This window comes from Passer montanus, unplaced genomic scaffold (assembly GCF_014805655.1).
Source record: "Passer montanus isolate IOZ18808 unplaced genomic scaffold, ASM1480565v1 scaffold53, whole genome shotgun sequence".
Taxonomy (NCBI): domain Eukaryota; kingdom Metazoa; phylum Chordata; class Aves; order Passeriformes; family Passeridae; genus Passer; species Passer montanus.
The window spans coordinates 6,776,685-6,800,460 of record NW_024370263.1 but is presented as its reverse complement, the minus strand read 5'-3'; the positions used below and the strand labels follow the sequence as shown (position 1 = coordinate 6,800,460).

The 23,776-nt window shown below is 55.8% G+C and overlaps 1 protein-coding gene across 14 annotated transcripts in view; it reads left to right on the top strand.

Annotated features, from left to right (window-relative positions):
• Positions 1-23,776, top strand: part of NCOR2 (nuclear receptor corepressor 2) — a 226,887-nt gene that overhangs the window by 174,173 nt on the left and 28,938 nt on the right. For 12 of the 14 annotated variants that reach the window (XM_039724633.1, XM_039724632.1, XM_039724631.1 and 9 more), the window contains 6 exons: positions 409-471; positions 9,393-9,535; positions 13,797-13,953; positions 16,337-16,892; positions 21,291-21,411; positions 22,315-22,552. In XM_039724633.1, coding sequence (XP_039580567.1) covers positions 409-471; positions 9,393-9,535; positions 13,797-13,953; positions 16,337-16,892; positions 21,291-21,411; positions 22,315-22,552 — 1,278 coding nt within the window. The remainder of the gene's footprint in view (positions 1-408; positions 472-9,392; positions 9,536-13,796; positions 13,954-16,336; positions 16,893-21,290; positions 21,412-22,314; positions 22,553-23,776) is intronic. The other 2 variants (XM_039724630.1, XM_039724629.1) reach the window with 1 other exon arrangement.

The window sequence follows — 23,776 nt, the reverse complement described above, 5'->3', positions numbered from 1 at the left end:
TCTGGCGGTCCCACCCTGCGTCTGCCTCCTCCAAAGCACACAGCCCCAGCCTGCTCCATCTTAGCTACCTGTTGTTGGGCCAGGGCGCGTGGCACCATCAGCAGGAAATCTGCTGCCACTCTCAAGCCATCTGGCTTTGCTTCCAGGCCCAAAGTGGAGGTTTTGCATCACTGAGGTGCATCCCGAGGGGATGTTGTGTGTGGGGTACTGTGGCGTGGAAAAGCCTCACGAGCCCGCACCATGACAGCCTTTCCTGTGGGAGCACTTCTGCACTGCATGGGGTTTTGTCATGCCTCCAGGGAACAGGGCATGGGACAGGGTTTGGGTGTTGGGACACCTCCTCTGAGCTCGCTGGGCTTGCTGGCTCCTGCTCACAGCTGACTGCTCTCTTTCCTTCTTCCTTCCCAGCTTCCCTGGAAATGAATGAAAGCTCTCGCTGGACCGAAGAGGAGATGGAGACAGCTAAAAAAGGTGAGACACTCATTTTCTTTCTTTTATCGGCTGTGCTGGCGCTAATCCAGCAACTGGGGATGGAAAGAATCTGACTGCTGGCTTTGGTGCAGTGTGGTGGATCCTGAGCTGTGGGGCTGGATCCTGCCTGTCCTGCTGTTGGTTTGTTCCCAGCGCGCCTCAGGGAGGGTGTGGGGAAGGCAGGGAATGGTGCAGGGAGTGTGCTCAGCTTCTCCATCCCAGGAGCTGTGCCAGCACCAGGGATGCCTGGGCTGTGGCTGGAGCCATCGTGTCCCCCGAGGCAGGAGTTGGCTGTAGGAAATGGGGAAGGCGCGTTGTCCTTTTCAGTGTTGGAGCTGCTGGTGCCTGTAGCATGGGGTGTAGTTTCACCCCACTCTTCAGAGCTTTATGGCCTCGGTGTGATCTGTTCAAGGCACACAGAAGGTGTCTGCCTGTGTTCCCAGCTCTGGGATTCAGGGGGAGGACAGTGAACCCCAGCACTCTGCAGGCACATGCTGGGGAGCTCTCAAGAGCCAGGGCAGCGTGCGGTGACTTTACATCCTGGAGCTGATTCAGAGCCTTTGCTGAGACCGTTTTTAAAAAGTGCTGAGTGTAGCACAGCCCTTCTTGCCACTTCCCCTCCTCGTGCCGTTCCTGTGCCAGCCCTTTCACTGCTTCAGTTTTTTGCCAAAGTCACGTCCTGTTGATGGGCTGTCGAGCTCACGTCCCCAGCCCGTGCATCTCGCTTGCGTTGCTGCCGACTCTCCTGGCCCGGAGAGGATTGTGAATGGGAAATTAAAATGGAAATGAGTGCCGTTTGGGATGGCAAAGGCAAATAGGCGTGTTAGCAGGTTCGGCTCAGCTTGGAAAATGCACCTGCTGCTGGGATGGTGATTACACGTTCTGGAGCGCCGGCTGCCCAGGTGCCGGTGGGAGCTGTGGACTTGGATTACTTTGCCTGTGAATATCCCAAAGTGTTTGGCTCGCTCGCCTTTAAGCTGTTCCAACCCTCTTTTACAACCCAGTGCCAATCCTGTGCATTGCTGAACGGGGCTCTCTATAGTCACAAAACTTAATAGATAGACTTTAATCAAGCAAACTGGCCTGGGGCCAGGTAATGGGGTGAGCAGATGCTGGCAGGGGAGGGTCATTGGAGGGATATTTTCCAAGCACTGCTTTATTTTGGAGATCAGCATCTGGTTGTTAAAAAGTGCCTCTTGTTGTTTTATGCTGGATGCTGGAGGTGCACTTAAGGAGTGAGCACCAGCTGCCAAAGCCTGTGTGAAGGAAGGATGAAGCGTGGGAGCATGTAGCACTATTCCAGCCCAGGGGCCAGGAGGAGGCAGGGAGATTTGCTGGTGTAAAGCCCAATGGCTGATTGTTTCTCCCTTTGTTACAACCTGGGAAACTGAGATTGCAACACCAGACTTCTACAGAAAAGCCAAATTCCCCTCTGCCAGGAAGCAGCCGCTTTAATGCTTCGAAGTGGCTGCGTCTGGCATTTCCAGGGACCTGCGTGGTGGGGGTTTCCGACTCACAGCAACTGTGAAACTCCGGAGGTAACCTCAGAGGCTGGAGGAGGCGGTGGCAGAGCTGCTGCCAGCACGGCTGGGCAGGGGCAGAGGGGGTGGTGGCCTGCTCAGGCTGGGCTCAGAGGCACAGGCACAGTCCTCCTCGGCATAAGGACTCGGCCACCCAAGGCACCCTCCTCCATACTGGTACCAGTAAGAGCCCATAGCTGGCTGGTTTAGGGAGTTCAGCAAGATGTGAGTCCCAGGGAAAGTCAGCCCTACCACCCTGGGGTATTTTGGCAGATGGGATCAGTCGGTGACCTCTGCTCCTAGCACTTGCTAACCAGGAGATCAGCCCAGCCCTGCTGTCCATGCCTGGGTTTCGTGTGTGGGGCATGAAACTCCGTGCCATTTGAGGTGAGAGAAAACAGCCCTGGGACAGAGAGAGATAGCAAAGCTGCCTGCTCTCCTCCACAGTCACAGAGCTGCACAGGGAGTTTCCACTCAGGAGAAGGCAGGATTGTGTCTGCCAGGGGAGACAATGAAGGGGAGTACCGTGTTACTAAACTTAAAAAGGGGAACAAAAACCCAGCAAGAGGAAAGTTCTTGCTTAATGACACTTTCATTATGCAATAAACTTCGATTCAGTAGTCTGTCAAAATGTGCAGAGATTGGGATAACGATGGGGGAATGCTTTTTTCTGGTATTATCTCCTTGCGCCACGGCTGTGATCCTTAAAGCAGGAGGTTTTGATTTACCCGGAGCTGCTCGAGGATTTCCCCCTTCCCTTCCCAAGCCGGGCAGCAGGCAGCACCCACGGCTTTGCTGCTGGGCAGGGTGCAGAGGCATTCAGCAGCAGGATGGTGCTGCTCCTTAAAAGGCAATGTTGAGGCAGTTCCTGCCTTTGGGGACCTGCTGGATGAGCCCACACAGGCAGGAGTTCAAGGTAGGCTGGAATGGGCTCTGAGCAGTGGCTGAGCACCAGCCTCACCAGTGGGTGGGTTTATTGTCCCCCCAGCCCCTCCACCAAGTGTCACCACTAGTGCCAGAGTGCTTCAGGGCAGCCTCAGCCGCCCTGGAGCTGAACTCGATGAACCGGGAGGTTTCTACATGACCTCTGTTACTCTTTAAAGTCTGGTACCTGTTCTCGCCCGGCTCGGGGTTTTCCCGTGCCGTCTAAGAAGTGGTTTTGTTCTTTGAAAAGAGGCGGGTGTGATGGCAGGTTCTTGCTGAGGTCCTCCCATGCCTTGCCCAGGCTCTGTGCTCCTTGTCCTCAGGGCACAGCCAGCCTGGGGCTCTTCATGCCTTTTCCCACACTGAGGACACGGGATGGAATCAGCATGATGAGGCAGAGGAGGGTTGGGCACGATTGTAAAATACTGATGACAGAGAGTTAAATAACCCATGAAAACTCCTGTATAGTTCCTTTTGGGTAGATATAAAATATTCCCTTGGATACCAAAGGCACTCTTTTGAACGCTCGTTTTCAGTGCTGCCAACAATTCTTCTGAGTTTTGGACTGACCTGAACCATTTTTTCCCCAGTCCCGTTCTGTTTACAAAACTAAAATTAAGTCAGCCACCTTGCATCACCTTTGAAATGCAGGAGCTGTCTGGGTGATGCTGGTGAGCTGTCAGCTCCACACCTTCCTCCATTTGTCTCCCCTGTGCTCATTTTGAAGCCTTCCCTTCTCCCACCAGAGGTATTTACAACTGTGAAAACCTGCTGATAGTAAAAGTGGGCTGGAGAAACTGGTTTGCAGCCCATGCCCATCACTGCACATTGCCTTTCTGGTGGCCTTGGGGTGGGATTGCCTCGGGGTCTCCCACTCAGGTGTCCTCAGTCCAGGCAAGGTGCAAGGGCAGCCCAGAGGGAGGAGAGCCCAGCCTGGCCATGCCAGTGTCCACAGCCACAGTGCCCTGGGTGCCTGGTGTTTGTCATGAACTCTGTACAAAGCAACGTGGTAAAATTATTTGGATGGGGCAGATGGGGTGCCAGGAGGGCACAACTGTGTCCAAGGCTTAAATTAGCCACACTTGCCCTGAGTGAGGCTGTGGTTGACTGCAGTCCCATCCCTGCCATCCCAGGCTGGTGCTTGGCTGCCTTTCAGGCAAGGTGTCACCCCCAGGACCGTGCCTGTGGTGCCAGTGCCACCGTGCCCCCAGAGCTGCACTTTCTGCCCCCATTGGCTGAATGTTTCTCGAGTGTGTAGGAGCAAACTGCGAGGATTTGCTTAGTGAGTGTCAGTGAATGGAATACAAAAGGCCTGTCAGGAGGAACTGCTGGGTAATTACTATAATTTGCTGCCTACATTTTAATTTTGAGTATTATTTTTTCAACAATAAGGGAGCGGGAATAGTATCTGAACCAGGTGAAAGAAGAGAGCTGGGCCTGCCAGCAGTGGCTGCTCCACGTGTACTCACTGCCATGCTGGACCAGAGGGGATGGCACATCTCCAGGAGCAGGCATCCTGAGGGGCTCTTCCTGTCCCCTCGTGTCAAGGGATAGGACACAGCAAAAAAGAAAGGCTGTGGCAGGAGTAGTAAAACCAGGGCACAGGGCTCAAGGTTTTGAGTAGGTGCATGCAGTGGTATAGGAATTATCAATTTCAAAGGGGAGACCTGGGAGCTGAGGGTCCCCAGCCAGGGCCAGCAGAGAGGGGACGTTGCACTAGAGCTGAGCTGGCCCAGAATCCCAACTCCTTGCTGGTCAGGTACCCACACCTTGCTAGGTGACACTGCCTCCCTGCAGAGAAGTGGCATGATGGGTGTGAGAGGTGCTGGGAAGTTCAGCTGCAAGCTGCCTTGTAGGACACACCAGAGCCATGCTTGTGTCCAGTCCCCTGGGAGCATGGCAGGCTGGTGCCAGCATCACCTGAAGGAAGGAAGGGCATCACTCACCAAGGAGGAAGGGAAGGGCATCACCCACCATGGTGGCAAGAGCACACCGAGCCGGCTGCCTGTGCCACGGTCCCTCCGGCAGCACCCCAGCGCCTGCAGGGATGTGGGCTCACCCCACACACCATCCCCACTGCTTCCCTTGGCACAGCATCAGCAGCCTGGCGTGCACTGGCTCTGCCACCCGCTGGTCCGTGGCCCAGGAGAAGTTACTCACCTTCTCTGAGCCTCTGCAAACCAGCCCGAGGTTGGTGCGGGGAAGCGCTGCAGACCACGCTTTCGGGATGCCTTGGGTGGTGTCGCTGACTCCGTAGGGCTGGTCTTTCTCCAGAACAGGATTGCGGCACATTTTGGCGGTGCCGTAGCCAGAATTGCCTCCATGCTCGCTCCCAAGAGGGTGTGTGGGTGCAGGAGGTACTGAAGGATCACAGCAGGTACCGTCAGGCGTCGGGAATGATATCACTTCATTTTTCCCCTATAACCTTGGTCTGTTAATCCATGCGAGCTCCCATTAAGGGACCCTTTTACGGGCTCTCTCCGCCCTCACCAAGCCCAGGGTGGAGCTGGGCAGCCGTGCCAGAGCGCCTTGGAATGTCTCTAGTAAAAACCCCCAGCTGCAGAGCCGAGGGGGTGCGAGCCGACAGCCCCGCCTGCCGCGCTGCCCCTCCGGCTTCCTTCTGTGTCCCCCGAGATGCTGAGCACGGTACCCCGCTCTCCGAGCTCCTCTTCCTCCAGCCTCCACTTGCTGTCCGGGAGCAGAGGCCCCGCTCTGCCCGTGGCGACACCGGTGCCAAAGCTGTCCCCGTCCCTCGGTGCCAGGGCAGCAGCGGCGGGGCCGGGGTGTCCCCAGGCGCCAGGGCACCCCGTCGGTGCGGCACTGGGCTCGCCGGCGCGCACGTCCCCAAAGAAAAGCGCCTTTGATTCACTTGAGAGCGGAGAAAACTATTAGCCAAGCTTTGTTTTCCTGGATCCCTCCCCCTGCCGCTGACATTCAGCCGAGAGCGAGGGAGACAGAAAGTGAGCGAGGGAGGGCGGGAGCGGGTGCCAAGCGCCGCACCCCTTGTCAGCTTGGGTCAGCGCCACGTTCGTTATTAATGCTCTGTCTAGAGGTCACATTCAGATGCAACGAGCCCCGGGTCAGCCAGAGGAACAGATTAGAGCTTGCTCGCTGCTCCGCCACATACCGACAGCACCGGCTCCCCGTCCCCGGGCTGGCAGGAGCGGAGCTGCCGCGCTCCCGCCCCTTCGCTTTTCTCCTGCCTTTTTTTTTTTTTTTTTAATTATTATTATTTCTTGGCAACGTCGGGCATCTCCTGAAACTGCACAGTCTCCCTATAGCCCCGAGCTGCTGAGCAAGGAGATGAGGTAGGGGAGAAAATACTGGCGGCGCTTCCATCCACCTTAACAAGCGCGGCTGCAGCCGGCTGGAACGCTCGGGCGAGCGAGCGGAGCAGAGCGCGGAACGCTGAACGCTGTTCGCTCCGGAGGGAAGAGCGCTGGGGCCGGAGCATGTGTTCCCACCAACTTCTGCCATTGGGGTCAGGAGTCTGCCGCCTGTGACCTGGTTTCCAGCCTCGGTGCCCGTTTGCTCGCCGCTGCCGGCCGCCCATGGCTCTGAAATCCTCTCGCCCCCAGGATTTAAGGAACCGGCTTTGCTTTCTTCTCTGTCTCCGGCTGCTGCGAGGGAGCGAAAGCGAAATGCGTGGGGAGGGTGTGAGCGGAGCACTCGCAGCGCTGTGCCGCGGGCTGCCGTGCCCGGGGGGGATTTGAAGAAGTGCCCTGACAGCCGTGTCCTTCCCAGCCCACCCGCTGCACACTCCGGGTGTGCTCCCTGCCCGCCGGAGCACGTAAGTCGGGTGTTGGGGTGTCCGAAGGATGGGGTTAACCTCGAGCTTGTGTGTGCCTGCGGCAGAGCCTGCGTCCGGAGCCCCCGCCCCGAGCCGAGGAGCTCAGCCTTCCCGAGGATCTGATAACTCGGTTAGTCATAGTTTCAGTTGCGATGTGGAACCCAGGGCTGGTGCTGCCGTGCCGGGCTGCAGCGCGGGGCAGGGGGAGCGGGCTCTGGGCTGGCTCTGCGGGAGCAGCTCGTGGAGATGGGCGCCTGGCGAGCCGGAGCTTACCGGCACACCGGGGGTGTCTCGGCTGGTCCCTCCGGAGTGTGCGGATAGCTGCAGCGTGGGAAGCAGGTGTTGCTGTTTCCCTCTGGTTTCGTGTAGAAGAGTGGCGGGGCTCCCTGCTGGTCCCGCGGGCAGGGGCTGCAGGCACCCTCCTCCTCCTCCTCTTCCCAAGCAGTGGCCACCTGCCCTGCTGCAGGCTCCTTCAGCAGTGAGCAGGGCACAGCCAGCCCGGGCAGGGGGAAGGACAGCCAGGAGCTGGCACTGCCTGTGGCTGGTAAAGGTCACACCACGCTGGGGACCACTCACGCTGACATCCATCACCCCCCAGCCATGAGCTCTGCCACGCCAGGTCCTGCCTTCTGGCATCTTTCCTGCCAAAGCAGCCGTGCTGATGGCACAGCCACACCGCTGCCAGTGCCTTCGTTTCAGCTTTGCCCGGGGCACACAATCAGCCTTGGCCCGGCTGTCACACTTGGTGCTGGGCCACCAGTGTGGTGATGAGCAGAGGGACAGAGCTGCTTGTTTGCTTTGGAAAGCAGCAGTGGGTTGTGTCAGAGGGGATGGGTTGTGACACTGGGGACTGTCCTGTTTTCCCCTGCGGCATTCAGCAACAGCAGGGGGAGGACTCTTGCCCCACTCGTTGCCTCAGGATTGGTGGCCGGATGTGATTTTTTAAATAATTTTTTTTTAAGAAGTCCCAGCCCGTCAGCGAGGTGACAGAGGTCGTGGGTTTGGCTGAGCGAGGCTGGGAGTTGCAGAGTTAAAGCTCAAACTTGTTTCTTGGCTTGCCAGAGCCTTTCTGGTGCTCAGTGCATGTGATGCCTCGTACATGCAATTTGATAAGCCTGGTGCTGGGACGGGCAGGATACAGGCACCAGCTGGATGTTAACTCCTGCTGTGCTGGGTGCTGCTGGTTTCTCCAGGACCTGCGAAGCAGGGAGGGGGATTTCATCTCTCTGGGGACACATGGTGCCATCTATTGAGTGCAGCCATGCCCTCAGCCCCCACGCCATGCCCTCCCTTGCATGGACTCAGAGCAGACCCTGGCTGGGGGTGCATCCTTTGGGCCTGGCTGCGTGTGGCTGTGCTGAGATCAGCCTGTCCCCTGGGGTTTGTTGTTGGGCTGCCACTTTAGGGCCGGGCTGACACATGGCAGCAGCTTGGCAGGAGGCTGGCAGCAGGGCTGGGGCACAGCTGCAATGTTCCCAGGCAGGAGCAGAGCTGTGCCAGAAGCCCCAGTGTGGGACTCACTGTGGTCCCTGTGGTGTCAGAGCTGCCAGGGGTCAGTGCCCACTCCCAGCCACACAGGGCTCTGTGGTTGGTGGACTCTGGGCAGAAAGTCCCCCAGCAAAGAAGAAAGATGTTCTTAGCAGTTTCATTCTATGCTGGCTTTCATCTTGAAGTTACCTTTCTGTGGCTGTATAGTAACTCTGGACTTACAGACTCTGCATCCTGTGTCCTCACAAGGTGCAGGGAAGGGCTAGGGAAGTGTTGGCCTGATAGTGGCATCACATGGGCAGTCAGGAGCAAGCCAGGCTGGCAGTGTCCCACAGGCTGGTGGCAGCTCCAGCCACACAAGACACCACATGAAGGACCAGCCACACAGCAGGAATAACTGCAGGCAGCAAGGTGTTACTCCCCAGAAAGCCTGGATGGTTCTTTGACAGGTCACCTCCAGGAACCTGGGGTGCCACTGCAGCCATCCCTGGGCTGTGGTTGTAACTCCTACCTCCATCTGCAGGACCAGGGGTGCCCAGATACCCCTGCAGAGATGGCAAGGACACGAGGTACTGACTGTCTCCTTCCTCCTCCTCATCCTCCTCCACCCTGATGGGTTTTCCCATGTTTGGGTGGCACCATCTGGCCAGGATTGCCAGCCCTTGGTGTGATGCCTGACCTGGGAAGCTGCTTTTGCTCATGAGCCTGTGATCAGCACTAATCCCCTGGCACACCTCTTCCCAGCCAGGGACATCACCCAGGCTTCCCTGCCAGCATCTCACCTGCCCAGGCTTCCCTCCCCTTCCCTAGCAGGGCTGTGTGCCTTGGGGTGGGAAGAGCTTCATGTTTGGGGCTGGGAGCAGCTGTCCCAAGTTCTCCTGGGTGTACCAACACCTGCTGCAGCCATCCCAAAGGACAGGGAGCACTGCTCGTCCTCGTGACTGCCAAGACATGGCTGTGGGACGTGTTTTATTCCAGAGACAGTCAGCACAGTGCCTTTTTTCCCTTTGGAAAGAAAAACAGGCTCTCCTAGGTCGTCCCCTGGTCTAGAAGCCATTCAGACAGGTGCTGGTGAGCATATTGTTCCTGTGGAGTTTGGCTTGCACGGAGGAGGTTTCCCATCCTGTGTGGATAATGCTGCCCTTGTGTGAGTGCTCCTGGTGTTAAACCTTGCTCCTCTCTGCCTCCTCCACCTGCAGGTCTCCTTGAGCATGGGCGGAACTGGTCGGCCATTGCCAGGATGGTGGGCTCCAAGACCGTGTCACAGTGCAAGAACTTCTACTTCAACTACAAGAAGAGGCAGAACTTGGACGAGATCCTACAGCAGCACAAACTGAAAATGGTGAGAGCCCTGTCCCAGCCTGCGTTGGGCACTGTGGATATTTGATATTTCCTAGCAAGGGTTTGAATGCTTCCCACAGCCAAGGGGGGCCTTGGTCACGTTGGGTGAAAGCTGTGGGGACTGTGGAGTGGCACAGGAAGGGTTGTCCACCCGTCTGTCCCTGGGAGCTCTGAGGCAGAGCTGCTGCGTGGGAGATGCCTGGGTGTCTGGAGCGTGGCTGGTACGTGGGGAGATAAGGAGCAGGAGGAGGAGCAGGGCTCTGGTGTGTTGGCCAGGATGCAAGTTCTGATGGCTGTGCAAATACTTTGTTTCTGGTGAGATTGTGCTGTTCCGCCCTGGTGAGCAGAGAGCCCAGCTGGGCCACTCGGGTCTGTGCCTTGCAGGTTCTGCAGTTACCTGCAGTAAACTGCTTTGGTTTGCCCCAGAGAAATCAGAGATTTAGGACAATGTCAGGAAAACCTGGCTCTGAAAAAAGTTTTCTTCAGCACTGCAAGCAGATGGGCACACCTCTCTGTGCCTCAGTTTCCCCTTTAGATGGGGCTAATGCTGCTTCTTTCCTGGCATGTGGTGCAGGGTGTGAATGTAGTGGGGCTTGTTTAGTGTTCTGGAGATAGCTTCGACTGCTAAGAGACACTAAAGATTATAATTATTTCATTTGTAGAGTATCCTGGGGTTCCCAGTTTCTGGCTAATAGAATTCACATGGCTAAACCCCCAAGGGGTGCTTTGAAAATGCAAAGGACAATGTTCAATGCAGGAATCTTTCCAAGCAAGCTATTACAGCAAGAGTAAAAAGAAAGACAGGAAAACATTCAATGACTCACCCAGGAATTTAATATCCTAGTCAGTCTATAGGAATGAGAGAAAGAGAAGACATCGGCGATTCTTTTTTATTAATTCTCTATGCACAGAGACACTCCTGTGTTCCCATGTTTCACCAAATTGTTTTTAGAAACAAAGCAAACAAACTATATAAAAGACCCCCAGACCCATATAAAGGCTGGAATGAAATATTCTGTGAAATGTGCATCAAGCCCTCTGAATATAAAAAGTTACATTAGAAAGATATCATTGTTCATTACTGGGGAGAATCTGAAATAAGATCATACGGCTTTGCTGGCAGTGGAGCCGGTGTGTATTAATTTACTCTGCTCCCTAATGTTGCAGAAATTATATCACGGAAGTGTTTTTCTGCAGAACCACATTTTTCCCTGCATCCGTCCCTCCAAGGCAGCCGCTAGACTTCTCCAGTCTTAATTGCTCACTCTCACTTGCAGTTTATATCAGCATCATCATTTTATTTTTCGAGCATTGGAGGCTGTGGGATTCGGTCGTGGAGAAGAACAATGAACATTCAGCTGTTATTTATTGTACTCTATTGTTTTGTGGCAACAGCAGATGCCAGAAAGCTGAATAAAATAAAAGAACAACTGAGATTAAATTGCCATGGACCTTCCTTCCTGACTCCTAAATATAATCCCAAGAAAACTGAACCTCCAAATCTCATCCTATAGCCAGTATCAGCCATGACCTCTGTGGAGGAAGCACGTGTGAAGCAGTATGGCATCACTTAGTTTTGCTGTGACATCCACAGATTATTCCCTGACCTCACCACCAGCAGCTACTGCTGATCGTGTGCAGGGAAATGCAGTGGCTCTGCTTTTCTTCCTCATGCTAAATGAGAGTAAACTTAATTAGCAGATCTCATTCATTTCCCGAATGGGGCTCATTAATATTGTAGCCTCCTCTTCCAGGTAGGTGTGACAGCAGGATTCAGCAGTGTGCAGGTGGCCCTGAGGAGCTGTGGGGCCGTGCTGGCAGCAGTGACCGGTGTGGGGTGGGAGACAGACACGGAACCAGCCGGCTGCACCCTGGCACAGGCAGCCTGTTACTGCTGGGGCAGGGTCAGGCCACCTTGAGGCTTCACTTTATCTGCCCTGCTGTGTGTTTTGGCTGGGTTTCACTGCTGGCTGCTCAGATGTGTCCCAGGCATCAGCGTCACTTAGCCTTGACCTTCAGCACGCTGCACTCGCTAATCTTGGCATTTAAGGAAAGCAGGGCATGGGGATACACGGTGTCCTCAGAGCTGCTCCTTCTGTCAGTGGCTGCAGATAGGCACTGTCTTCACTGGAGCAGTCTGTGGTGTGACTGTCACTTTGGTCTACTGGGCTTGTTTTGGCTTCTGCAGGAAAGAGGGGCCAGTTATCCTCAGGGCTGGTCCTGCTTGGAGATCAAGTCCTGTGGAGCTGCTCTGAGCAGCATTCCTTTAAGTCCTTGCTTTTTTGGATGATGCTCTTTGCACAGCAAAAAAATGCTTCAGGAGTGCGGTCTGGTGGCCTCTGCTTCTGGGAATGAGTGTGTCTGACTTGCCTTGGTCCTGCTCTTGGGACAGGCTGAGCCTGACGGGAGGTTGCCATCAGAGTGGCTCCGTGTTGGTAGCGGGGTTTGGGAGCTCTTTGGGTCGTTGCTGCCACATCAAATGGTGAGTGCAGAGAGCGGTCAAATTTGTCAGGAAGGCCCAGAAAGACATTGTGGAGGAGGAGGCATGGAGTGACCCCTCGTGCAGGGTTCTGTGTCGTTGCTGTGCTGTGTGTCAGAGCGTTTGAGTGGCACCAAGTCCTGGATGCTCCTCAAGAAATACCTGGTGGAAGGTAGAGAGGAGCAAGACTGCACAAGGAGTCTGGAGCTGTAGGCGTGATAAGAGGCAAAGTGGTGGCCTTGAACACATCTCTAGATGTAGCCAGGATCTGCTGCCTGTATTTCACATAATTTCCCCTAAATACCAGCAGCAGGGTTTGCCAGGAGAGGGACCCACAGTGCCCCTGGGGCCGCTCACTGCTCTGCTCTGCCAGCAGCTGCCAGCCCCGGGCTCTGGCCAAGTAGGGTGCTGAGGCAGAGGCTGGTTCCCAGCTAATTCCCAGAGAGGAGCCTGCTCCTGCCCGCGGCTGAGTCACGGACCCGTGAGTAAGAGGCAGAGAAGTCTTTGCCATAGTAACGTCGGCGCTTTGTCACTGCGTTAGCGTGATGGGGAACTGCTGCTCCACAGGGAACGTGCGGTGCCGAGCGCTGCCGGGGCAGAGGCGCGAACGCCGGCAGCACCGGGACACCGCCAGCAGGGCTGGGCTGGGGAAAGGGAACCACAGAGCCTGGCCTTCCTCCCCTGCCTCTCCACGCCTGCACAGAGCCGCTTCTCAAGTGCCTCTTTTCCCTCTCTCCTGCCCTGTTTGATAAAAATAGATTTTGAGCAAGCAGCGTTTCCAAGCAAAAAGCAGTTGTATTTGTTTGTTTTATCTGGAAGTTTTCTAAAGGATTGAAAAGTTGGGGGTGGGGGAAGGGGGGACCAGCTCTTCCCAGCGCAGAGATCCAGCAGCAAAGTTAACGTTTCCACCAAGGCTTTATCTTTTCATCCATGTAAATAAATGTCCTACACACGTCACTCATGTGGGGTTTGCAGGGAGAGCCGGAGATGATGAGCCTGTTCCTACTGGTAATATTTACTCAAGCAACAAGAGCAGGAAACAATAGCAAAGCCGAGACTTTTCCTTTAGGTCTGCAGGAGGGAGCAGCTGTCCACACCCTCGTGGCTGTGGCACGTGCTCGAGCCAGGGAGGGTTGGGGCTGTCTCAGGGCAAGCCAGGACACCAGGCAGTCACCTCAGTCACCTTTGGGATGCCGTGCTGCGCTGAGCTTGCCCACTGTCCACCGGTGACAGCTGCCCTGGCACGGGAGTCAAAGTTCTTTGGCAGCACTTGCCAAAGGGGTCATGAAAGCAGGTGCATGAAAATGTTGGCTGGGCTGTATCTGGGGCATCAGCTTTGTTATCTGAAGATAAGCGTCAAGTCCCAGCCATGCATGTTTGTGTAGCTGGAGGTAGAGCCCGGAAATGCGCAGGACCAACGTGTCACACGTGTGTCATGAGCAGACATGTGACCCCCAGGCTCTTGCCAGCCCCGCACTGGTGACCTCAGCATGCTTGTCCCTTGTCCATATGTCTGTGCCATTCTTCCCCTGAATACTGAGGCTGGAGCTCCCTGTGGGGCCAGGCTGGCCGTTGCAGAGCAGTCACAAGTTTTTGGCCAGGTGACACCACACTGCCAGGCTTTCAACAGGCGAGTCTGGTCCCAAAGCCTGGTGCTCAGAGGGTTTACCCATGGCAGGGGGTCTCTGGCAATGTGAGCATCCCTCTTGACCCTTTGGGCAGGACCAAAGTGCTCTCTGCTGCCCCACAGGCTTCACCTCTCACCATTCTTGCTCTTCTTCAGGAGAAAGAAAGGAATGCCAAGAGGAAGAAGAAAAAAGGCGCCGCTGTTCAGAACGAAGAAGCCGCCTTCCCTCCCGTAGCTGAGGACGAGGAGATGGAGGTGTCAGGGACGAGTGGCAACGAGGAGGAGATGGCAGAGGAGGCCGAAGGTGAGGCAGGTGGGGGCTGTGGCAGGGAACACGCTCAGCTCCTCTGGCTTTGCTGCCCGGTCGCGGCAGAGGCACCGCGCACGGCCTCTCTGGGGCTGCACACATCAGCACTCACAAGGGGTCTGTCACCCCAAAGTCACGCCAAGGTGATGGTGTCTCACAGCACTCGTGGCATTTTGGATGCCTCTGGATTTCACGCTTGCAAGGAGTGCCCTGGATCACTGCCCTCCTCCCGTGTCTGTCTGGACAGATGGCTATTTTGGGCGCCCTTTGGTTTCTGATTTCCGTCAGCGCGCTTTCCAAGAGCACACAGCCTCCAGGACCTCCTGTAAATCACATTTCTTGCTGTTTTGCTCCAAAGGAGGGTCCCTGCATTCTGTTAGCCACCACTGTGAGCTCTCATGGAGCTTATCATGGGCTCAAGGAGAGATAACCCACCAAGGTCTGTGTGTCCCCATACCGTCAGGGCACTGCTGCTTTCCTGGGCAGTGGAGCTCCTGGAGCCCAGCACTGGAGAGAAGGCAGGGGAAGCTGGGATCTGCCACCAGCAATGCTGATGCACCTTTTTGAGGGGCTTTTCCTCCTCCTTTCCCTTTTAAGGCAGCATTTTTCTCCCTCCCAGCCATACCAAAGAAAGGAAACAACTTGAAAGTGACAATTTTCAGCTATTTATCGCTTAGAAAGCACAGCAGTTTGGAGTTCAGAGAAAATGTGCACAATTTTCCAACAATGCCCATTTGACTTCTGTCAAAGTAATTTAATAACTTAACCAGCACTCTGGCACCACACTGGTTCTTGGCCTTAGCACCCAGGCTAATGGGACTTGAAACTGGAAATCTTTTCAAATTGTCCTTGTGAGTGACTCATTACAAGGCAGATTCCAGGTAAATCTTTGTGTGAGGTGATACGTGACTCACAGGAGCAAAGTAAAAGGTAGTTACTGCTCTTTGTGAGAATGCCTGAGAGGAAACAACATGATTTTGAGATTAGAGACAGATCTCTTGACATGCTTCTGAGTTTTACTCTCCAAGCATCAGCTCTTGCTCTGCTGCTGGGGTGCCCTACAGAGTTGTAGAAAAGCATGAGGAGTGTGAAAAATGTAATGGGCATGGAAGTGGTGGTGTTACACAGGTGCTGGCTCCAGGCTGACATCTGGGGATACTCAGACAATACCTTGCAGGGGCAGTGTGGGCAATCCAGGGATGGGGGGAAAGACTCAGGGTTGGAATTATGGTGTAGACTATGGATTCAGCATCTGGAGGGAATGCAAGGAAGTCCAGAGCTTGGCTGAGTTTGAGATGAGCCACTGTTGGATGTCTCAGCATAGCATTCAGAGCAGCATCAAGTGGCAGTTGGGAAGAGTTTTGCCAAACGCACTGTGAACCTTGTCCTGGCTGGGTGATGGGACACCTCATTTCTTGTTTGCAAATGAGTAAGATTGGAGAAGACTGAGATTCCTGAAGAGTGTGGTACAATTTCACTCTCAGGACAGATGGATGTGCTCTGATGTACAGCTCTTAGGACTCATTGCCTCTGTGGCACTCCTCTCATCAGCATTTGAAAGCTGTCTGAGCTGCTGTGGAGAGAGGCAGGTCTAGGAATGCATGTGAGGAAGCCTTTGGGGCATGAGCGTGAGAGCCCTGCCCGGCGGGGACACGCTGGGATGGGACTGTGGAAATCTCCTGGTGTTCCTGGCCCTGGCCATGTTTGTCCAGCCGAGGCTTGGAGGGAGTGATCCTCTCCCCAGCTGTAGAAACAATCTCTTGGCAGCACCTAACTCTGAGCAGTGCATGGATGCTTGTGCTTCCAGCTCACATCAGGCTGCTGGTGGCAGATCTGGGAATGATCCTTGCCATGTAATAATTAACCTGTCCTGCAGCACTGCCAGCACTTTCCTTTCGCCGACCCTGACCTCCTTTCTTCTGCCACCAACAACAAACACGTGTAGTGTTTTGGGATCATCCCAGCTGCTCCAGGGGTGGCAGAGCCAGGGAGACAGGTGATGTAAGTCAGCGAGTAGGGTGCCTGGTCTGGGGCAGCTGATCATGTGCCATGGGTAAGCGGGGGAGAAGGGAGCAGATCTTGTCCTGCCAGACCAGCCAGCAGCCAGGGTTTTCCCTTAAAATCCAGCTCAGTCTGCAGGCTTTTGGGTGTGTGATTTTGTGTTTGGGTGGGGGTTAAGTCGTGCTGGGCAAGCAGAGAGGCCCCCAGAAGAGCCCTTTCCTCAGCAGGCTCTGGATCTGGGGATCCCAGCACAGTTCTCCCAGCCCCGGGATCATCTCCCCCTCAGAGGAACGAGGGCGTTCTCTTCCCAAGGGAGGGGGTGGAGGCAGCGATATGGGAAGCAAGAATCTCAGGCTGATCCTTATTTTTATTTCTTCCCTTTTCTCAGCTGCAGTAAATAACAGCTCCGACACCGAGAGCATTCCCTCGCCAAGGCCCGAAGCCAAAGAAGGAGGCGAAAACGGGGCCAAGGCACCACCCGGGCCGGGAGGTGACGCCGGCACAGAACCGGCAGTCAAGTGGGAAGAGGCTCCAACACCCCCCGAGGCTCCTCCTGCTCCCCCTGCCAACCCTGCTCCTGCTGCCAGCCCCCCGCCGGAGACAGCCCCCGAGGCACCCAGCACCGAGGAGAAGGTGCCGGAGGAGCTGGTGGTGGACGTGGTGAAAACGGAGGAGCCGGAGGAGAAGGCGAGCGAGGAGCCCTGCAAGAGCGAGGTGAAGAAGGAGGAGAGCGAAGAGAGCCAGGAGAAGGACAAGGGGAATGACAAGAAGGTGGAAAGCGGCGTCAGCAGCGCGGGGACGGCGGGGACAGAGGGGACACCCAAGGCCGAGAAGAAGGAGAGCCATAAGGGCAGCAAAGGCCCCGGGGTGAACCCCGACAGCGACTCCAGCGCGACCTGCAGCGCAGACGAGATGGATGAGCAGGATGCTGTGGACAAGAGCAGGTAGGAGCAGGGGGACAGGGGGACAAGGGCATGACCCAAGGGCCAGATGGGCTTTTCCATTGTGTCACAGTGCCATGGGTGCCTTTGCGAGCTCCTCCTTGGGAATATCACTGCTCAGGCGCTCCCCCGGGCAAGGGGACTTCCCAGCTGTGTCCCCACGTGCCCCCAGCCCTTTGGCTGTTGCTTCCAAAGGGGCTGTGACACAACAAGCAGTGCGATGTCCCAACGCACGGGTGCTTCTAGGACATGGCCGTGGGCAGATGTTGGGTGCAGAGCCACTGCATTTGCTGGTGGCAGCTGCCCATCGGGGTGACGCAATGGAGCGGGATGTGCTCTCGGGGACAGTGGAGTTGTGCTGGTTGCCAGCATCCGGGGTTGGGAATGGTTTCTGTCTGAGTTGGCATTGGCAGGAGAAAAGTCACGTCAGGGATCCTTTTTACTGCAGGAGGGGGCGAGTGGCTCCTTTGGCAGAGATGTTGCTCAGATCTGTAGGGGCAAATTATCCATCCTGGCCATAAAGGCAGGAGAATGTGGTCTGTGTGAGCTTTCCTGGGGCCATGCCAGTGGGTCTTCACCTGAGCCACTGCAGTCCCCAGCCCTCCACCCACCCCTAGGCCTGGCAGCCAAGAGCGCCTCAGACCCTTCGTGGATGGCTCTTGGGACAGGGAGGAGAAGCACTGGCCTCCTCCTTGGAGAAACATCTTGCTCCCCTCCCAGCTCTTCCCACAGGGCCCTCCCCACCCAAGAGCCTCACAGATGGAGAGAGGGTTTTCCATTTTTTAAAGAATACGTGTGAATACACACATCTTTGTAGCAGTGAATTTTATGATGGCTCCTGGGCCAGGTGGGACTCCTGTGTATGCTCTGCTATTGTGTGTAGGGGCAGCAGTCCCTCTTTGACTCAGAGCTGGGCAGGGACTGAAGGCTGACATCCACTGTCTTGCAAGCCTTCTGTGGGATCACAGGGAGAAGTTTGGCAGCAGGACGGGTGCTGCCAGGCTGGGCAGGCTGTGTGCAGCGCTGGGGATGGGGTTATTAAAAAAGCAACTGAGCAAAGTGGTGGGATGAAGCCGGAGGGAGCTGTTGTGCATCCCACCGCTCCAAATGGCCTCTGTGCTTCCCCTGTGATGGATGCAGGAGCCAGTGGATGAGCACTGCTGCTGCAGGAGCATCCTCTGGGGTGCAGCCCCTCGCTGCCGAGCAGCGCAGGCGGTGCCAAGGGGTGGTGCAGGTGCTGCTGGCCAGCCCCGTGGCAGGGCTGAGGCCTCTTGGCTGCAGTACTCCTCTCCAGCAATGGCCAGAGTCCAGCACCACCCCTCCCCTGCTTCCCAGACAGGAGAAAATCTCCCAGTAAGGGAGAGTGAGGCCAGCAGGGCTTTCCTCCTGCAGTTTAGCATTAACCCAACCCAAAGCAGGGCAGCAGTGGCTTGCACCAACTTCTCAGCAGCAAAGGAGCAAGTCGTCTTGGGAACAACTTTCCATGGCTGCTCCTCGCTGAGTCAGCGCCTATCTCACTTGTCAAACAGTTACCAGCTCCCAGGAATATTAAACACTAAACATGCGTCCCGCAGCTCCCGGGCCACTCCTCTTAGCCGCTGTGGTGATAAGGCGCGGGCGACAGCAGAGCCTGCTGGCATGGCAAGGCTGCAGCTGGCATCGGGCGCTTCCCAGCCCAGGAGCACCCACAGGGCTGATCCTCAGCTGGCTCAGAGCTGTTTGGCACCACCGCGCTCCCGGTGGGTGCTCGGTGCCCTTGCCAGCTGTGGCTTTGCTCCCCTGCCCTCCCCGTGGGCCGCGGGCTGGCGGGCCGCGGGCGTTGGCGCTGCCGCAGCGTGACTCGCGCTGCGCGGGACCGCGGAGCCGCGTGAGCCGCCCCGTCACCGCGTCACCCGCTGCTCGCCCGCCCACCCAGCGCCAGCGGGGCGTGGGTGCTCTTCCCCGCGCGTGTGAAAGCATCAAGCTGTCCCCGGCATCTCCCAGAAGAGGACAGAGGGTGGCTGGGGTGTCCCCGCGGTGAGAAAGGGAAGGGTTCAGAGCAGGGGCAGCCTTTTTTTGGTCCTCCTGCAGTTCACGCTAGCGAAGACATGTCCAGGATTGAGGAGGCGCAGCCTTAACTCATCCGAGCTGAAGGAGGCAGCTGGTTGTCTGTGGTTCCATGCAGCGAGTGCTGCAGGAGGGCTGCTGCAAGCACGGCCAAGATGTGGTTCAGCAGGAGGTCACACCAGATGGGGACATGTGAGGAGGGCCACACACAGCTCCCGCTGCAGACCTGCAGCATGGTGAGGAGACACCTGCCCCGACCATCCCGGTGCTGCACGTCCCATTGGTGGCTCAGCTATGGGTGCAAGGTCTCTGCCAGGCCAGTGCAGTGTTGGAGCCGTGTCTCTGGCTTGGGGGAGCCCGTTGTGGAGATCTGGTAGCCACTTTGCACAACTAATATGGAATCGTGTTTGGCTGGGTCATGTGTCAGGGTGTTGGATCATCTGGAAGTTAAATTAATCCCCATCCATCTCCGTGGCAGAAGGAGAAAGAGCATAGGAAATGTAGTGTCATGGTCATCCCCAAAGCTTCATGCCTGGGAGGGGACATTTCCACACTCCTGAGGCCCAGCTGTGAGCCTGCCGACTCCCTCCTGGTCTGACTCTTCTCCCATCCTTCCCAATGCCATCAGCCATCTTAAGGCACTGGTCCTTGGGTTTGGGAGGCACTGGGTTGGCAGCAGGTGGGTAAGAGATGCCGAGAATTGTTCATATGGTGATTTCCAGAGCAAAGCACCCAACAGACGTCCCATTGTGTGGCGCAAGATCTGCTGGGAGGGACGTAATAAATTAGGCAATTTGCATATTTATGAATTTAATACTGACTTCGGCTTCCGAAGCATCAGGATCCTGGAGGGCTTCAGGAAACCTGAAGATCTTGAGGGTGCTTAAAGGGACTTTAAGGGTGCTTCAGTGTACCTCTTCAAGCACCAACGAGTGCACGAAGCAGCTGCTGGGGTGGCACTTCCACTGCTCAGCCTGGCGTGAAGGTCTCAGAACAAGTGCTGGGTGCCCTTGTCCCCAGCCCTGTGTCTCAGCAGATTTTGGGGCACTGCACTCTTCTAGGAGTGTGGCTTTACAGCACCCCTGTGGCTCCACAGGCAAATATCATTGGGATTATTTAGAGAAGAATTCAGATTTGCTGTCCCTGGGTTGGTTTCCCCTGGGTGCCTAACCCTGGTGCCAGTGTGGAGGTGGGTCCCCTTCCCCTCTGATGCCAGACACTGCAGAGTGAGGGCTGGGGCAGCCCCAGCACCATGATGAGTTTATTCCCCACACACGGCCCCGCCACGCTTGTTTATTCATCCAAGGGTGAGCATGGAATGACCTTGAAATTTATAGGCTGAAGAGAACACTGAAATAACAGCTAAAATAAACAAATCAAGCTGTAAAGCTTGAAAACTATGAACTGGCTTCAACAAACTGGAGTCGGGAGGGAGAGAGAGCAGAGATGGCCTGGGCAGATGTGGTCCCTGAGGTCTCAGCATAAGCTCAGGAGCTGGACATGCTGAGGGTTTGACCCGAGGGCTTTGCACATCTCCATCCCACCCCATTTTGGTGGCACCATGGGGATGCCCCCCATGTTTGCACAGGGGCTCTGCATGGCTGGCTGAGTGTCTACCAGGCAGCTCAAGCAGCCAAGGGGAAGGGCAAGTGGTGAGAGTGCAGGGCTGCACAGCTGCTGGGCTGCTGAGTGCCAAATCCCATCCAAATCCAGCCTCTCATCTTTCAAGTGACCCAGGGGCCCGAGTTGCCTGCACATGGTGGCTTGCCCTGGCTTTAGCACCTTGATAAAAGACAGTCCTTGAAGAAGAGCATGAAGCTGATCCCCAGCCCTGGATGAGCTGTACATGTGAGCTCTGGAGGGTAGCATGATGTCCAAATGAAATCCAAGCTGGTTGCCTTGCTCCAAAACCAGCTCTAGAGTCCATTTTCCCTCAGGTTTATTCTGAACAGCAGCAGATTTGCTAGAAATAGCATGGGGATGAGGGAAAGTGGGCTCAAGAGCCTCTTAAGCCAGACATAAGGGTCTTGTTTGGACATGTAGTCCCTTGGGGGTTGTCTTTGAGCCCAGATTCCCAGCAGCGAGCAGCGGTCCAGCACACTCCTCTCTGATGCAGAGGATGTGTCTGGGTTTGGCAGCACAGAACAAGGGTGCAGGGCGTGGGGGAGCCATGGGCCATGGAGCCTGCCCATGGCTGATGTCCTGTTCTGGTTCCAGGTTGCTGTCAGTCCAGCACGCTCCTCTGTGATGCAGAGGATGTCCTCTGGGTTTGGCAGCACAGAACAGGGGTGCAGGGCGTGGGGGAGCCGTGGGCCATGGAGCCTGCCCATGGCTGATGTCCTGTTCTGGTTCCAGGTTGCTGTCCCCCCGGCCCAGCCTGCTCAACACCGCCAGCGACACCCGGCTCAACTCCTCGCCGCAGAAGCCGCTGGACCTGAAACAGCTGAAGCAGAGAGCTGCTGCCATCCCTCCCATTGTGAGTACCCTGCTGGACAGGGCAGGGACTGGGAGCACAGCCTGTGCCTCGTGCATGCTCTCCTGCTGGGCTCCGTGGTGTGCGTCAGGGTTGCAAGGATGTGCTCATCGCTGGGGATGGCCTCTGGTGCTGTGCCTGGGCGGTGCAAGCCCCCGGCCAGGCAAGGTGCTCCCTGTGCAGAGTGTGTTGCCAGCTGCTGGAGCAGCTCTGCCAGCAGCATTTGGATGTCTCTTGAGCTCTTTTATCAGAAAATCGTGGGAGGTCTGGACAGAAAAAGCTTCTCATTTCCACATGACTGCTGCCTCCCATTGCTTTAAAAAGGAGGAGTGCACCTTCCCAGCCCTGCACTTCATCTTGTGCTTGAAGGATATCACCTTTCTCACCCAGGAGCTTTGCTTGGTCCCCCTTTTTGGCTGCTCAGTAGCCATGTATTGAAAGTACTGATATAATGGCTTGGGCTGTGAGAAGATCCTGGTATCTCCAGGGTCAGCACTGGAGGAGCAGCGATGCAGGGTGGTGGGCAGGGAGGAAATCCCTGCTTGGGGTTTGCATGCTCCTCCGGGAGGACCAATTCCTGATGTTCTTCCAGTTTCCCATATTGCAGCTTAAGATGTGGCTGCTGTAATGCAATTTCTGTCAAAAGCTACAAGCACGTAACCACAGATTAGAGGTTTTGAACAAGTGTGACCCTGTCCTGTAGTATCACCAGCACAGAGCTGGTACTCTCTGTCATGGGCTTTTTAAATCCCCTGTGGCTAGTGAGCTTTGAAGCCCTGTTTGGCCTCTGCTAAGACTTGCCATGACAGTGTGGGGCAGGGGCTTCTGATAACTCCCGATATCTTCAAGATTGTTACGGATATCAACAGCACACGATGAGCGTCACCAACCCTTACTGCTTTGCAGATTTCCGAAGGTTTCTCAGAGGGGGTGCTGCAGAGCGGAAGCGCGAAGCCTCAGGTGCCTCCCCACGCCTTGGCTCTCTACCAGCAGCAGATCACAAAAGCCCACGAGTCTGCCCGCGAGGACATGCCCCCGAGCAAGCTCTCACAGTCCCAGCAGCAGCAGGCTGAGAAGGAGCAGCAGCAGCCCAGCAGCAGTCCCAGGGGGAAGAGCCGGAGCCCCGCTGTTGGGGAGAAGGAAGGTAGGGGCTGTGCGTTCATCCGCGCGGGGCGTGCAGCTGTACGCAGCCAGCAGCTTTCTCCCTCCTAGGTGAAAGCTTGTTTCGACCCCTGAAAGCTCTTTAATAGCATCTTGAGGCAGGACGAGAGAGGCATGGCTAATTTCCCGTGTTCATTAGACAGTACATGATGTCTCATTGAGCCCACAGCAAACCGGGCAGTGTGGAGCGCCGAGGAGGTGAAGATTGCCTTTATTAGCATCTGCCATTCACCAGAGAGCAGAGGGGCCTGGAGGCATGCCAAGGCTCTGGGTACAATGGCTCTTTTCTACCTTGCTGGCTTTCTATAAAGAATGCTTTTAATGCACAGCAGGGACCATTATTTCATTTAAAATCAATGCTAATACTGTGACTCGGAGTCCAAAGGTTCCTGTAAAGATTCCCAGTGCTTTCTCCCCGGAATAGCTCTGATGTGGTTTGGCTGCCTAATGAGCAATTCAGAGGTTCCCACCATAGAGCATCTGAAGCATTATTAGCTTGAGCACCTGGGGATCAAGGTTAAGGAGAGACGGGAAGTCCTGATGAAACCATCCTCTAAATGTGTTTTTAATCTGAGTGCTAGAGTCTGTTCCAGTTCAGAGTCTGTGTCCCTGACCCCTGTAGCTAGCCCATGGCTCAGTTGTTAAGGAAGATGAGAGGCTGTCCCCAATGGCACAGCCAGGGAAGTTGGGCTTGGGTGGGCACAGTGTCCACCAGTGCTGGATCCTGAACAGGAAAGGGTGCAGCTGCAAAAATCACCTGCTTGTGCATGGAAGAGAAGGGTGGATAAGACTGCACTGAGGAGGCACTGGACTTGGCTGTGATGTTTGCTGGAAAATCACTGCACTAGTTCACCCTCAGGCAGCCAGGATTGAAGCAGCCTGCTCTGCAGTGTCCAGGCCAGGTAGATATTCCTCAAGCTGTCATGTCCCTCTGGACAGAAGGATTTGCTTGCATTGCTGGCACTTGGCCACAATTTTTTCAAACAATAAACAGCACCATGTGTGCATCACACCTTCAGAATGTTTTGCATATAAGCAAGGAAGGTGCCTGCTCACCTTGCAGGAAAGGGAGTTTCCCCTAAGTCGTGGTGTTGCCACCTGTGAAGTCCCATTTCCAGTAGATCTTATCCTGCTGTGCTCCTGTTTGTTGCCCAGCTGGAACAGTTCCCCTCCAGCCCTTCCCTCCCCGTGGCAGGTAATCAGGTTT